Source organism: Schistocerca americana, chromosome 1 (assembly GCF_021461395.2).
Source record: "Schistocerca americana isolate TAMUIC-IGC-003095 chromosome 1, iqSchAmer2.1, whole genome shotgun sequence".
NCBI lineage: Eukaryota > Metazoa > Arthropoda > Insecta > Orthoptera > Acrididae > Schistocerca > Schistocerca americana.
The window spans coordinates 893,009,931-893,025,862 of record NC_060119.1 but is presented as its reverse complement, the minus strand read 5'-3'; the positions used below and the strand labels follow the sequence as shown (position 1 = coordinate 893,025,862).

At 41.0% G+C, this 15,932-nt stretch overlaps 1 protein-coding gene across 1 annotated transcript in view; it reads right to left on the bottom strand.

Annotated features, from left to right (window-relative positions):
* The window catches only part of LOC124614550 (protein sidekick), a 629,897-nt gene that overhangs the window by 101,461 nt on the left and 512,504 nt on the right, over positions 1–15,932 (bottom strand). The window contains exons 9-11 of the mRNA XM_047142952.1: positions 7,502–7,621; positions 7,164–7,319; positions 200–326 (exon numbers count right to left, since the gene is read on the bottom strand). Of these exons, the coding sequence (XP_046998908.1) occupies positions 200–326; positions 7,164–7,319; positions 7,502–7,621 (403 nt within the window). The remainder of the gene's footprint in view (positions 1–199; positions 327–7,163; positions 7,320–7,501; positions 7,622–15,932) is intronic.

Below are 15,932 nucleotides of genomic sequence, written 5' to 3'. Positions count from 1 at the left end.
GAGCAATATTTCAACAAAACACAAAACATATATATGCAATGAATTAAGAAGCCACAGAAGAGGGGCGGGTAGGGGGGAGGAGTCATATAGGAAAAATGCAAATTGCTAAGCAATAAAGCAAGCTTCAAAAAGTTAGAAAAATTGTAACCATCAAAATTACTTATACTATTAAATATACTAAAAAAACACAAAAACTTACTCTTTATTACGATACCACGTTACGTTGAATGGCACTGATGGATCACTCGAAACTTTGCACTGCAGTGTTGCTGTGAGGCCAAGTAAGACTTTTGTGTCTACCGGAGGCTGGATTATTTGTGTCCGAACTGGAATTAAATTCTTCAGTATTAAAAATAAATTAATTTGTAAGAGAACACTAGTTATTTTCAACACCTATTTTTCACTTTTATGAATGGGCTATAACTCAGACTGTACAGCTCAATGTCACTGTAGTAAACCAAGTGATGGATTACACACACAAAAATGGAAAGCATTATACTAATAGAATTAGACTGATGCCAAATCGTAACAAAATAAATTATCCTATGGAATTTTTAACTAAATACATGTGCACTCCCACTAAGCACAATTCACCTGTCATTAACGTTTTCTACCTTATTAATAACACAGTCACCAGAAACAGTCTTCTGCTTTTTGCCTTATTTTAAACTTCCCATTTCTTAGTGGAATTACACTAGTTTCCTTGACTGTCAGTCTATTAAATGACAAATTATTGTTCTTCACAATAACACCTGGAAATATTGAGCCATGACGGGGTTGCTGGCATTGCCTTCAAAATTCCTGGTGCCGCTAGCTCGAACTGTCATGCGATGTCCCTCTGGTTTGAGGCCATTAAGGTCTTTGCTCGAGGCTGTTGATGGGGACGGAGTGTGTTGTGACAGTTGGGGAACGGTAAAAGAGTAAGGCTGACGGTGTGAGAGGTCCGCCAGGTTAGTAAGGTGAGCACTTCTGCAAGTGTTTTGAGCATGCGATCCGGCAAGTAGTTGCTGGGCATATTTGTGGACTGATTTGAATCCGTAGTTGGCTTTGAGTACTGTCTTCATGAGTGATTTGAATCCGTAGTTGGCTTTGAGTACTGTCTTCATGAGTAGCCTGGCCAGCCAGCTCTGGGACATGGCACACCAATGACAGAGATGAAGCCAGTTTCGCTGTGCTGAATTCTGGGGCTCCTTTGGAACCGGCAAGCTACATCTCTGATTCGTGAACTTCACTTAAGTTTTGGATTTTGTGATCTTAACCGTTATTTTCTTCTTGATACCTACAGCTCTGTTGCGATCACTGTGATTTCTTAGCTGATCTAGTTCACCAACAGTTGCTTCCTTGAATTGTGGCTGTTGTTTGCTTTTCCCGAGTCGATACTGGCCTTGTTGTTTGTTAACAGGATATCTTGAACTGTGTGAGCTGATGGTGTTCCCTGAGCTGGAGCGATAACATGTTTCTTCTATGCTGTGGCCGAACCCCCAACCCTCCCTCATCCCCCGCCCCGTCCCCCACCGCCACCCGCCCATCGTCTCATAGTGCCTACATGGTTGGGTTTTAGCCGACCTGCCTGCTCAATGTCTTTCAACAGCCAGATCATCACCATTCTCTTGTAATACAACCGGGTGCAGGTTTCAAGATACCTTCGGGCATTGCAGACATCACTGCTCTGTTAATTATATTGGCTTAGGAGGTGCCTGGGTCTCAAAATTTGCAATTTGTGAGGCTATGTAATTGGGCTTGGCAGCATAGTGTTCTTTTGGGCATTATGCTGTCGTTGTAGAGGCGATATCTTGTAGTGACACAGGTATACCGTTTGGCTAGTTATTGTTCCTTTCACGTAATTGACCTTTCTGTGTTAATATTTCTTTTGCCAGTCTGTACCAAACAAAAAGGGCCTTGGAAGGCTGGTCCTCTCATTGTAACCTTTCTTGGCCTTCCTATTTGGTGTTGCAGATAAGCCTCTTGCGAGGAGGCAATTCAAACTCTTGGTTACTTGACTGAAGCAGTTATTCATGAAGGCCTACCTGTTTTCTATTTGGCAGTCTTACTTAAGTGAAGCTGTTATTAAATAAGGCCTGCCTGTTTTCTATTTGGTAATTTCACTTAACTGAAGCTCTTATTATTGAATGCCTACCTGTTTTCTTTTTGGCGATTTTACTTAACTGAAGCTGCTATTAAAGAAGGTCTGCCTGTTTTCTATTTGGTGATTTCATTTAACTGAAGCTGTTATTAAAGCTGGCATGCCCATTTTGTATTTTGTAATTTCGCTGTTATCATTGGAGGGCTGCTTGTTTTCTATTTGGTAATCTTACTTACCTGAAGCTGTTATCATTGAAAGCCTGCCTATATCCTGCCTATATTCTATTTGGGAATTTCACTTAACTGAAGCTGTTATTGGAGGCCTGCCTGTTTTCTATTTGGTAATTTCACTTAAGTGAAGCTGTTATTAAAGAAGGCCTGCCTGTTTTCTATTTGGTAATCTTACTTAAATGAAGCTGTTATTATTGAGGTCTGCCTGTTCGCTTTTAATTAAATTAATTCGGGTTAGCTGACTATTGATAATCAAGGTCATCTTGTTTTATTGCTCTACTATTCGGATCTGATATCTTACCAAATCTGTGTTGCAAATTAACTGAAATTGTGTTTGACAATGGCCTACCTGTTTTAGAGGTATTTAAGTCAATGAGGTAGCAACAGGAAATGACACATGATGGTACATGAGCTTTACATCCTTTAGCCATAATTGTAAGTTACAACTGGCAGCAGAGTGCGGTTGCATTTCATTGGTGACAGGGAGTGGGGGGGGGGGGGGGGGGGGGGGTTAGAATTGTCTGTCCTATCACTGGTCATTTGTCATTTCCTTAGTGAAAAGGATCCCTTCAGTTTGTCGAGCATTGTTTTAATTTATTCTGTTGTTTGCAGGGAGCTAACTTACTACAGATCCAAGGAGCTGCCTGGAATCACACATCTAAAGAAGGTGCACTTGCAGTATGAACATAGAATTCAAGAGTTTAGCACTGAGGGTAGCTTTCCAAAGCAGGCGAACAGGTTGTGCACACCATTGGGCAACCCGCTCTGCATTTCGGTGAGCACCATTAGGGAGGTAGGTGTTTCTCTCAATAAGATTTCCATGGCATTGGATGAGCTGCAGCAGAACTAGTCCTTTCTGCAGGACGGTCAACCTACTGTTAGTGAAGTTGGTAGAATTCAGGCCCACCTAACACATTTTGGCGATCATTTGAGGGACATTACCTCCTTGCAACTTCACTTCTCAACTCTCCACACCACAACACACCACAGCCCCATCAATTACCTCGAGCAAAGATCTTAGTGGCCTCAAACAGGAGGGATATCGCATGACAGACCAAGCTAGCGGCACCAAAAATTGGATTGGCAACCCCAGCAACTGGGCCACAGCTCAACCTCCCCCCTCCCCCCACCTCCCATTAAACCAATAGTCTCTGGTCCAGCCTACAGAAGAAGAAGAAGAAGAAGAAGAAGGGGAAGGTTGAAACTTCCTGGCAGATTAAAACTATGTGCCGGACCGAGACTCGAACTCGGGACCTTGCCTTTCGCGGGCAATTGCTCTACCATCTGAGCTATCCAAGCACGACTCACGCGTCGTCCTCACAGCATTAATTCTGCCAGTACCTCGTCTCCTACCTTCCAAACTTCACAGACGCTCTCCTGCGAACCTTGCAGAACTAGCACTCCTGGAAGAAAGGATATTGCGGAGACATGGCTTAGCCACAGCCTTGGGGATGTTTCTAGAATGAAATTTTCACTCTACAGCGGAGTTCGAGTCTCGGTCCGGCACAGTTTTAATCTGCCAGGAAGTTTCATATCAGCGCACACTCCGCTGTAGGGTGAAAATTTTCATTCAAGGGGAAGGTTGATTAAGGTGCGCCCTGAGGACCTTACCACTGCTCAGATGCCTGCCTAGTAAGTTGACCCAAAATTTTGATGACAGAGCAAGAGTCCAAGAAACAAGAAGTGAACTTCACAAAAACCGAAGAGTCTAAACATGTCACTGGTTTCTGCACTGAATGGAACCTTTATGAGTTCAATCAGGTGCCATTCGGCTTGTCCAGTCGGGCGTCAGTTTTTTCTCATTTGTTAGATCACATCCTGGGTGACAAGAAGTTTTCTTGTGCCTTTAATTACCTTGATGATGTTGTCATTTATAATCAGTCTTTTGAGAATCATATTCCCCATCTTCGGGAGGTCCTCTTCCCGCTTCGGGATACAGGGTTGACCATTAAGACAGCCAAGATTACACTTGCTAGAAAACATGTGTCCCTTCTGGGCCATTTAATTTCTGAGGATTGCATTAGGATTGACCAGGAATGAACTAAGGTGTGGAAGAAATTTCCTCAACCTCGAAATAGGAAGGAGATAACCAGATTTATTGTGGTGGTGAATTATTTTTGCCGTTTTGTCCCTGATTTTGGACAGATGCTGCTCCCCTGAATAAACTACATAGGAAGGGGAGAAATTTGTCTGCCGTGAGAGCCAACAGGTGGCTTCTGAAGCTGTCAAGACTGCTATCAGCAACCTACTGGTCTTAGCTGTCCCAGGTTTCACCAAAAGATTTATCGTTAAAACTGATGCTTCCGGTATTACTGCAGTGTTATTGCAGCAGGATCAAGGTATAAGACATCCATTAGCTTTTGTGTCTAGAAGGTTCTCTTGTCCAGAGATGAATTACTCTGTTTATGAGTGTGTGGCACTAGCTGTGCTTTTCGCCTTGGAGAAGTTTCAGTTCTATCTTGAATACAGGGAGTTTGACTCGAGACAGACAATCAGGCACTACGCTGGTGTTGGTTCGACCCATGAAAACTGATAGGATTGCCAGGTGGGCAGTCTGTATCTCTTTGTTTCATTTCACGGTGCGACACATAAAAGACTCTGACAACTAGGTCGCCAACACCCTCAGTTGCATGTTTCAAGAAGAGGAGCCTGTCGAGAATAAGGGCATTAGCGAGTCTCACCTGGTTGTGTGTATGATTTTAGCTGAAGTTCCCCACTTATTTGTGGACCTTAAAACCAAACAGGATCAAGGTTCATTGTGAGATACACTAAGAAAGCAACTCTTATCCAGTGGAGAAGTTAGCAACTACTCAGTCAGGAATGGCATAGTATGTAAACACATTAATGAAGGTGGGCTTTAAAATTTGTTTGCCTGCCTCATGATGTGGGCCTCCCATTTTCCATTATTGTCTCTAGTGGGAGGACATCTGGCCCTCTATAAGAATTGGTCAAGATTAAGGCTCACCTCACTTGGCCACATTGTATAAGGATATCACGTGATAAGTACGTGAGTCTGAACCGCGTAAGAAGGTTAAACCCAGTAATAGTTCTCCGAGGGGGTTGTTACAATTCAAGCATGAGGAGAACCCTATGGACAAACTCTTTATCACTTATGTAGAACCTCTTCCTCGTAACAAGAAGGGGAACCGATATATTCTGGTTATTGTTGATGCATTTTCCAGATTTTTATGGTTAATCCCTAAGTCATGGGGTCATGGCGGCCATTAGCGTTGCACACCTGACCAACATGTTCAGCTAGTTTGGAGCCCCTAAGGCTCTCGTTAGTGATAATGCTCTAGCATTTGTTTCTGAACAGTTTAAGCAGTTTTGCTTTTGTAATGCTGTTAAGAAGCTAACCACCATGCCATATTATCCCCAGGCATCTTGTGCCAACAGCATTAATTGCAACCTTTAGTTAGCTTTGATCATTTACCATCATAAGCCTCCTATTTAACTGGGATACAACCTCACCTTGGCTCAAATTTGCATTTAACATCGCACAGCACGAAGCATCCAAGGCAGTTCCTGCCGCTCTCTTGTTTATGTCTCCCATCAGTTCCCCTTTATCCAACTTGTGGGATATCAATGACCTTCTGCCTTTGTCCGTAACTCCTGAAGATCTTAGGGAAAATTGGTAACAGGCCAGGGATAACATAGATTAGCCCACCGCCGCCAGGCATGGAGACATAATAGGAATAGTTGTTCATTTCAGGGCAGGAGACGAGGTTTTCATGAAGAACTGTGCCTCTGGTTTGAGGCCACTAAGATCTTTGCTCAAGGTCGCTGATGGGCATGAGGTGTGTTGTGGCGTGGCGAGTTGGGAAGTGAAGTTGCAAGGATGTAATGTCCCTCAACCGATTCCCCAAATGTGCGAGGTGGATCTGAATTCTACCTACTTGCCTAACAGTAGGTTGCCTGTCCTGCAGAAACGACAGGTTCTGCTGCACCTCATCCAACACCGCAGAAATATTATTGAGAGAAACGCCTAGCTCCCCAATGGTGCTCACCAAAATGCAGAGCGGGGTGCCCAATGCCATGCACAACCTGGCCACCTGCTCTGGAACGCTACTCACAGTGCTAGGCACTTGAATTCTAGGTTCATACTGCAAGCGCTGCTTTAGATGCCTGATTCCGGGGCAGCCACTTGGATTGTTGTTTGTGGGAAGAGACCAAACTGCGAGGTCATCAGTCTCGTCGGATCAGGGAAGGACGGGGAAGGAAGTCAGCCGTGCCCTTTCAGAGGAACCATCCCGGCATTTGCCTGGAGCGATTTAGGGAAATCACGGAAAACGTAAATCAGGACGGCCGGACGCGGGATTGAACCGTCGTCCTCCCGAATGCGAGTCCAGTGTGCTAACCACTGCGCCACCTCGCTCGGTCAGCCACTTGGAACCATAGCAAGCTAGCTCCCTGCGAACAATGGAATAAATTAATACAATGCTCAACAGACCATAAGGGATCCTTACGCACTAAAGAAATGATCACAGGAAACGACAAATGACCAGACAATTCTACCCCCCACACGGCCAACAGAACGGAACGATGCTCTGCTACCACTCCCAAACTCTCCATGCCAAAACACACCCCGTGCCCATGAACAACCTTCAGCAAAGATGTTAGTGGCCTCAAACCAGAGGGACATCACAAGACAGATCCAGCTAGTGGCACCAGGAATTCAAAAGGTGACCCTAGCAACCCCACCACAGCTCAATATTATTCCAAAATGAGGATTTATTTTAAGTAGAATGCGAAGTTAATTCATATTTATGTAACAGTGCCATAGAACAAATCAAATGAAACCACTGGGAGCACATCTTAAAAAGGATGACACATCAGTTAAGATTTCTTACCTAGGACAGAAAGGAATGCATATCCTTCCACTACGCCTCCTTCATTCGCCCTCCTACAAGTATACTTCCCAGCATCACTCTCTCTAACAGCAGCTATCAACAGATCGCCATACTCCAGGACCTGAATCCTGCCTGAAGCTTCCACAAGCTTATTATCTGCAAAATCACAAATATCATGGAATCTTAAATAATTCCCACTAGAAGTTAATTCACAGTCATGCAGCTAGGCCCTCACAACCAAGATCTATTGAAGATAACACTGTACTAATCTAAAAACTAAAACTGCTTACTAGTTATGAGCAAACTTGCAATGAGCATAAAACTATAAATCTGCTTACCCTGATAAAACCAGGTAATATTTGGTGTTGGAGCTCCAACAGCTCTGCAAGTTATTGTTGCATCCTTCCCATCTAAAACAGTAACGTTCTGAGGTGGGACTTCTAACACCGGTTCAGAAGCTGCGAACAAAAAAGTTCAGATGTTGAGAAAAGCAGAAGTTTTTAATATCAAGAAGAATAATACTTTATAAATATCAATGCATTAAGGCAAAACTAACTTATGCAAAACACAAACATATTAGGCCATATTCTGTACAATGTGTATAAATATTGACTAATTATGCAACTAATAACTATAAACTGAAATGTGTCAGATCGGGTACTTTTAAATAACTCATGGTTTGCTTTTATAGTGACTTTCTGTTTACTGTAGTGAACAGTAATGTCTTTTTTATAATTATTAGAGACATTTCTAAGACATACTGGTCAACATAAAAAACTAAAAGACATTTTATGGTATTACACTGTTTTTGAGTAAACAAACCATTAAACATACTCGATAATGTTTGTTTATTAGGAGAAATACTTTTTCTTAAAGTGAGTACATCATAAAAATGAAAAATGCACATGCAGCAATACAGATGCCATAAGCAAACAGATTTTTCTCAGTATTTGAACTGTCTCTCCCATCCCCATTATTAAATTACATATTAAATCTGTTGTCACAAATTTCTTTCTCAGTGATATCACAATACTGTTATATAGGAATGGTGGTTGTCAAAAGGCAAATAGGTCATCAAGCTTACACGAAGGACGAACTGAGTTAGTCAAGGTAAGCAAATGTAAAATACTTGTCTTTGGAGCTGAAAGACATTATAAAATGTAATGTAGGGAAATATATGCCATGTAAAGCAGTAAAAGACAGCAAAGATCCATCTTAGTTTCAGGGTACTTTTTGGAAAATGTAAAAACAGAGATTACTCTGTTCTCACTACAAAAGAGACTGCAAGGAAACTGTCACAGAAAAGTTAACAGCATCCTGTGCATATGTAAGAAGAACAAGCTACAAAACCAACATAATTTTCACAGACAGGTCCTGGGAGTGAACATCAGAAAATCCTTGGAAGTCCTCATCATACATAAAGTCAATAAACGAATCCAAATCTTCCATTCAATCTCTCATGGATTTGTCTGGTGTTGAAACAAAAAACTGCAAACAAAAAGCAGAGTGTGTGGACTATGAAAAAAGACACAAGAGTTGGTTTTTAAAAAAAGACACAAGAGTTGGTTTTTAAGAAAAGTGAAAAACACTGCACAGTTGGAAATCTGTCAGAGGTATTGCAGAAATATCTTGGTCCTCACATAACAGTATAGCATCACATCCATTGTGTAAGAACTGCTAAACTCAATACAAGAAGAAATTTAGTGACAACCCACCTGAACGCTCACCATCACCCGAATGTGAAACTGAAGAAGACAGCACAGATGTTTATATTTCTGGGTGTAAAGTTGCTGATGCATTGAATGTTAGCATTTTTGCTGTAGCCCCTACTACATCCCCCCTTAAACGTCCGGGAAAGTCAAGAAGCACAAGAAAACAGTATGTAGAAAGAAAAGTGGGAGAAATTGAAACACATTTTACACAAGCAACATCTCCAAAACTTTGTAAATTGCATAATGTAGATGCATTTGGTGCAGAGCCTGAAGATAGTGACATGTGCACAAAATGTGATGTGTGGCTTCAAAACCTTAATACTGCTATCTCAACAGCCACCTATACTGAGAACGTACAGTTACTGACACTGATACTAGGTAGCTGCTCTAAACAGCAGATACATAAATACATACCCACTTCTCACATTATTTGATTTCAAAAGCTCATAAAATAAAGAATGAGAAAGGTATTTGGGACACACCCAGATTCTTACTGTGGGCATCTGTTGCAAGATGATATGCTTACTGTTTCTCTGGAATATTACCTAACTGATGTCAAAGATTGCAGCAGGTAAAGTCCTAACCAGACTGATGTTATCTCTGTTAGTGAAATTGGTAAAAAAGCTAAAAAGATATATGACACAACCAATAAGAGAAGCATATCTCCTAATGAAAAAAAAAGAACCTGAATTTAAAAACTGGTCTCTCAAAATTCTATTTTGTGCAATCAAAATGAGTAAAATGCCAGCCAGTGAGGGAAGTATGCACATGTACAAATGGAGTTCAAAAAGTTTTGCACAGCCGTCTCTAATCTTTTTATTTGTATTAGGAGGAGAATGAAATTTTTTGTGAGCATACTTGGAACATTTAGCTGTAAGTTGGTGTATAAAAGTATTTTCTTTTATTTACAGATGAGCCACAATGGACAGTGAAGTAGATGTCAGGTTGCGACAACGGTCGGTGATGCAGTTCGTCTTCAAGACCAGCTATGATTCTGCCACATCGATTCACAGGAAGTTGCTCCCTGTTTGTGGGGAGGACACAGTGTATCACAACAGTATCCAGTGGTGGTTGCAGAGGTTTAAAAAGGTGATTTCTCTCTACTGGACAATCCACGATGAGGTAGACCATCGACGGCAGTGACTGATGTGAAAAAGGAGACCATTGATCAAATCGTCCAAAATGACAGATGTGTGACAACATGACAGCTTGCTGAAATGACTCATTTGTCATTGGGTAGTGTGGTATCGCTGGTACAGTCACTAGGGTACAGAACAATCTGTGCACATTGGGTGCCTAGATTACTGCCAAGAGAAATGAAAACATTGAAGAAAAATGTGTGCGAGGGTCTCATGAAGATCTTTACTGAAGAGTGGAAACAGTGTTTTGACAGCATCATTACCCAGTATGAAACATGGTTGTTTTTTTCTGAACCTGAGAGCAAAACCCAATCCATAGAGTTGTGTCATCCGGGTTGTTCTCAGAAGAAGAAAGCAAGACTTTCATGAACAGCAGGCTGAAAAGTGATGGCCTCCTTCTTCTGGGATCACTGTGGTGTCATTTTCATTCCACCTGGCTCCGCAATTAACCAGGTTCAAGACCCACAGACCACAGCTTCAGGGTCAGCTCATCAGACTCCACCATGACAATGCCAAATCCCATAAAGCCCTTATGACACAGGAGAAAATCAGGAAAATGGGTTGGAAAATTGTTCCTCATCCCCCCTAGAGTCTGGACTTGGCTCTGCCTGATTTTTAACTCTTTGTTCATATGAAGGCCCACTTGCACTGTAAAACATTTGATAGTGAGAAGAACCTCATTTCCTGTGCCAAGCAATGGTGTAAAAGTCAAAATGTGTCACAGCTGATGGAGGCTACACTGAGTAGGCTCAATGTATAGCTAAATGTTCCAAGTACGTTCACAAAAAATTTCATTCTCCTCCTGCAAAAATAAAAAAATTAGAGATGACTGAGCAAAACTATTTGAGCGCCCTTTGTATTTAATGCACTAATTTGAAACTTGTTTGTTTCGCCATAAGCATTGTCACAGGAAAGAAGTACACAGAGATGGACCTGATGCTTTTTTGTTCATGTCAAGAGCTGGTAGAGAAATGTTGGTTGCAGGGGTGTGCAATGTGTCGTGGTACTGAAGCGATGACTGTTGAAGCATTACACCTTCAGGATACTGACAATGATGTTACATATACATTGTGAAAGGGAGGAGGGTTCGTGAAGAAGCCAGTAAAGCCAGAGAAGTTAGTTACAGAGGTTTGGCATTGAGCCATGAAAGGAATAGCTCACTATCATATTTGGAGTATTCAGAGACAGGTCTTAGCAGGAATAAGATCAGCTACATACCAGAATACTGACACATTAATTCAAACAACAAAAAATCCAGGATGGAATGTAACAATATTATGGGAAGGAAAGTTGCTACTCACCATACAGCGGAGAAGCTGAGTCACAGATAGGCACAACAAAAAGACTCTCACAATTATAGCTTTCGGCCATTAAGACCTTCGTCAACAACAGACAGACATATGCGCATGCGCGCGCGCGCACACACACACACACACACACACACACACACACACACACACATGAATGCAGTCTTGTCGTTGTTGTTGTTGTTGTTGTTGTTGTGGTCTTCAGTCCTGAGACTGGTTTGATGCAGCTATCCATGCTACTCTATCCTGTACAAGCTTCTTCATCTCCCAGTACATACTGCAGCCTACGTCCCTCTGAATCTGCTTAGTGTATTCATCTCTTGGCCTCCCTCTACGATTTTTACCCTCCACCCTGCCCTCCAATGCTAAATTGGTGATCCCTTGATGCCTCAGAACATGTCCTACCAACCGATCCCTTCTTCTAGTCAAGTTGTGCCACAAACTCCTCTTCTCCTCAATTCTATTCAGTACCTCCTCATTAGTTATGTAATCTACCTATCTAATCTTCAGCATTCTTCTGTAGCACCACATTTCGAAAGCTTCTATTCTCTTCTTGTCCAAACTATTTATCGTCCATGTTTCACTTCCATACATGGCTACACTCCATACAAATACTTTCAGAAACAACTTCCTGGCACTTAAATCTATACTTGAAGTTAACAAATTTCTCTTCTTCAAAAATGCTTTCCTTGCCACTGCCAGTCTACATTTTATATCCTCTCTACTTCATCCATCATCAGTTATTTTGCTCCCCAAATAGCAAAACTCCTTTACTACTTTAAGTGTCTCATTTCCCAATCTAATTCCCTCAGCATCACCCGACTTAATTCGACTACATTCCATTATCCTCGTTTTGCTTTTGTTGATGTTCACCTTATATCCTCCTTTCAAGACACTGTCCATTCCATTCAACTGCTCTTCCAAATCCTTTGCTGTCTCTGACAGAATTACAATGTCATCGGCGAACCTTATAGTTTTTATTTCTTCTCCATGGATTTAAATACCTACTCCGAATTTTTCTTTCGTTTCTTTTACTGCTTGCTCAATATACAGATTTAACAACATCGGAGAGAGGCTACAACCCTGTCTCACTCCCTTCCCAACCACTGCTTCCCTTTCATGTCCCTCGACTCTTATAACTGCCATCTGGTTTCTGTACAAATTGTAAATAGTCTTTCGCTCCCTGTATTTTACACCGGCCACCTTCAGAATTTGAAAGAGTATTCCAATCAACATTGTCAAAAGCTTTCTCTAAGTCTACAAATGCTAGAAACGTAGGTTTGCCTTTTCTTAATCTAGCTCCTAAAATAAGCTGTAGGGTCAGTATTGCCTCACGTGTTTCCATATTTCTGCGGAATCCAAACTGATCTTCCCCGAGGTCGGCTTCTACCAGTTTTTCCATTCGTCTGTAAAGAATTCACGTTACTATTTTCCAAACATGACTTATTAAACTGATAGTTCGGTAATTGTCACATTTGTCAACACATGCTTTCTTTGGGATTGGAATTATTATATTCTTCTTGAAGTCTGAGGGATTTCGCCTGTCTCATACATCTTGCTCACCAGATGGTATAGTTTTGTCAGGACTGGTTCTCCTAAGGCTGTCAGTAGTTCTAATGGAATGTTGTCTACTTCCGGGGCCTTGTTTCGACTTAGATCTTTCAGTGCTCTATCAAACTCTTCACGCAGTATGATATCTCCCATTTCATCTTCATCTACATCCTCTTCCATTTCTATAACATTGCCCTCAAGTACATCACCCTTGTATAGACCCTCTATATACTCCTTCCACCTTTCTGCTTTCCCTTCATTGCTTAGAACTGGGTTTCCATCTGAGCTCTTGATTTTCATACAAGTGGTTCTCTTTTCTCCAAAGGTCTCTTTAATTTTCCTGTAGGCAGTATCTATCTTACCCCTAGTGAGATAAGCCTCTACATCCTTACATTTGTCCTCTAGCCATCCCTGCTTAGCCATTTTGCACTTCCTGTTGATCTCATTTTTGAGACATTTGTATTCCTTTTTGCCTGCTTCATTTACTGCATTTTTATATTTTCTCCTTTCGTCAATTAAATTTAATATTTCTTCTGTCACCCAAGGATTTCTACTTTTTACCTACTTGATCCTCTGCTGCCTTCACTACTTCATCCCTCAAAGCTACCCATTCTTCTTCTACTGTATTTCTTTCCCCCATTCCTGCCAATTGTTCCCTTATGCTCTCCCTGAAACTCTGTACAGCCTCTGGTTTAGTAAGTTTATCCAGGTCCCATCTCCTTAGATTCACACCTTTTTGCAGTTTCTTCAGTTTTAATCTGCAGTTCATAACCAATAGATTGTGGTCAGAGTCCACATCTGTCCCTGGAAATGTCTTACAATTTCATTTCTTGACATGAAACATCACACAAATGTATTGCATACACAGTAATAAAGCTATGCTTTCAGGAGGAAGGGTGTGTGTGTGTGTGTGTGTGTGTGGGGGGGGGGGGGGGGGGGGGGATGGGAAATGTGTTAAAAGCTTAAGTCCCACTGCCTTAACCCTGAAAGATTGAGGCCAGTCTCGAACATGTTAACTAATGGATATGCATTTATATGTTTGGTATGATTATCTAAGACATTATCAATCAGTGTACTGCTATTTTGACATAACCAGGTTGGAAAATTAATTACTGAAATCAAATTGTGCAGCCCAAATTGTGTTTACAGGACATTTTTCCTTTCAGACCACTTTAGAAAATCTACATTTAAATTACCACACATCGCTGGTTGCTTCCTTCTGTCTGACAGATAGTGCAGTAAAGAACCACGCTTCCTAACAAGCAGGTCAAAGTTTCCCAGTGGAGATCTGTATACAGTTAAAATTATAAATGATGTATTTTTTCATCAGCTCACAATCAGATGTTGTAATGTCCTGATATGTACAAAATTTACTTATTTAATGTTTTTTTTTTTACTTTGTGATGTGCTTAAAAAAGGAAGCTGTTAATTTATAAACATTTACATTTAACTTCTCTATCCCTGTGGTTACAAAGCATTCAGGCAGGTTTTTTCATGTTACCTTTAATAATAATAACCTTGTATTTTAAACCCCTGATATTACGATAAAATAAGCTAATGCTGCTTTTCAGTAATTTGTTACATATCTGTAGGAGTCTTCGGTCACAGTAATTTCCTTTAAACCTGCCCAACTCTAACATAAAAAGATACTCTCTGACACTACTAATTACAAAGATTTGTGTGACTGGCCCTCTGCATATTTTCTGTTAGAACCTTTGCCAACTTATTGCTCACTCTCTTATCCAGTTGTAGGTCATACCTAGTGTCTGCCACCTGCAGTAACAGGCACAGCACTAGTGTGAGACCTTATTTCAGTCAGTGTTTACAAGGATTTCAGCAGTGGTTACCCCGACCTGATTATGGAGGTGTAGAATCTGCATCAATCCCAAATTTATATGAGCTGTTGCTGCACCTATTTCATCCAGGTTTAGCAAAGCTCCACTTACACTCATCACCAAATTTCCTTCACAAAAGTACCCACATAATGGCACTATGTTCCCCATCACCTGCTAAAACTGGCACTTGGTTTCAAAATACTTGTGACCTGGTAAGCTGATCCTAATTTGTCCTGTAGCATCTGACTTACACCCCTCCCATGACTTCTACCTAACGGCAAGACAATTTTTTCTTAGTTCCCTGTATTTCAGGCCTTCCTTAAGTTACATTTCTGTCTCTACTTCCCACCACAACTACTTCAGGTAACAAGACAAACAAATTTTATCACATGTTATTTCAGAGTGACCGCAAAACTGTTCACTTTTCAGTCCTTGCTTTCTGCCTTTGCTCTGTTCTCACAGTCTTCAGTCTGTCTAACTCAAATTTCAGAAAATCTAATTCACATTTCAAAAAATGTGATTCAGCCTGAAGTACACATATCTTTTCTATCAGCTCAGTAATTATCTTATCTCTTCTCCATGCCCTACAGTTCCACGGGATTAACTTAAATAGTTGCCCTGCAGAATTCCACACTACAATTGCACCCCTGAAATATACACCCACGACTGTCACATGCCACTCACCTCTTTGAATATTCTATGTGCTACATCCACACTTGTCAGACATTATAAAATAAATTTAAAATTAAAAACAAGTCTAAAACATTAAAGGAAGCTTTTGACCATGTCAGAAAAAACACACTAGCATTCATTCTTACACACATACACACACACACACACACACACACACACACACACACACACACACACACACACCATCAACCACCAGAGACGCTATCTTCTTCTTAACGCTTCATTTACAATTGGACAAATAATAAAACCAGTGCAATACTGTTTCAGTCTGTGTGAATGACAATATGAACTTACACTAAAAAAAGAATGGAAATTGGAAAGCTACTGCAGTTTTATGAGTGTTTATGCCATTCATTACTCATTAACAAGCGCATGGTTGCCTTTCCTTATTTTTGTTTTTGCTTCCATCCTGGAATTACATTTTTGTAATAAAATTCTATTTTTTATGGCAGTATATGCTATGGATGTAGCTAGCACAATGACAAACAAAGCGTAACACATAAGCGCAGGTACATATACAAAGATTGGTTAC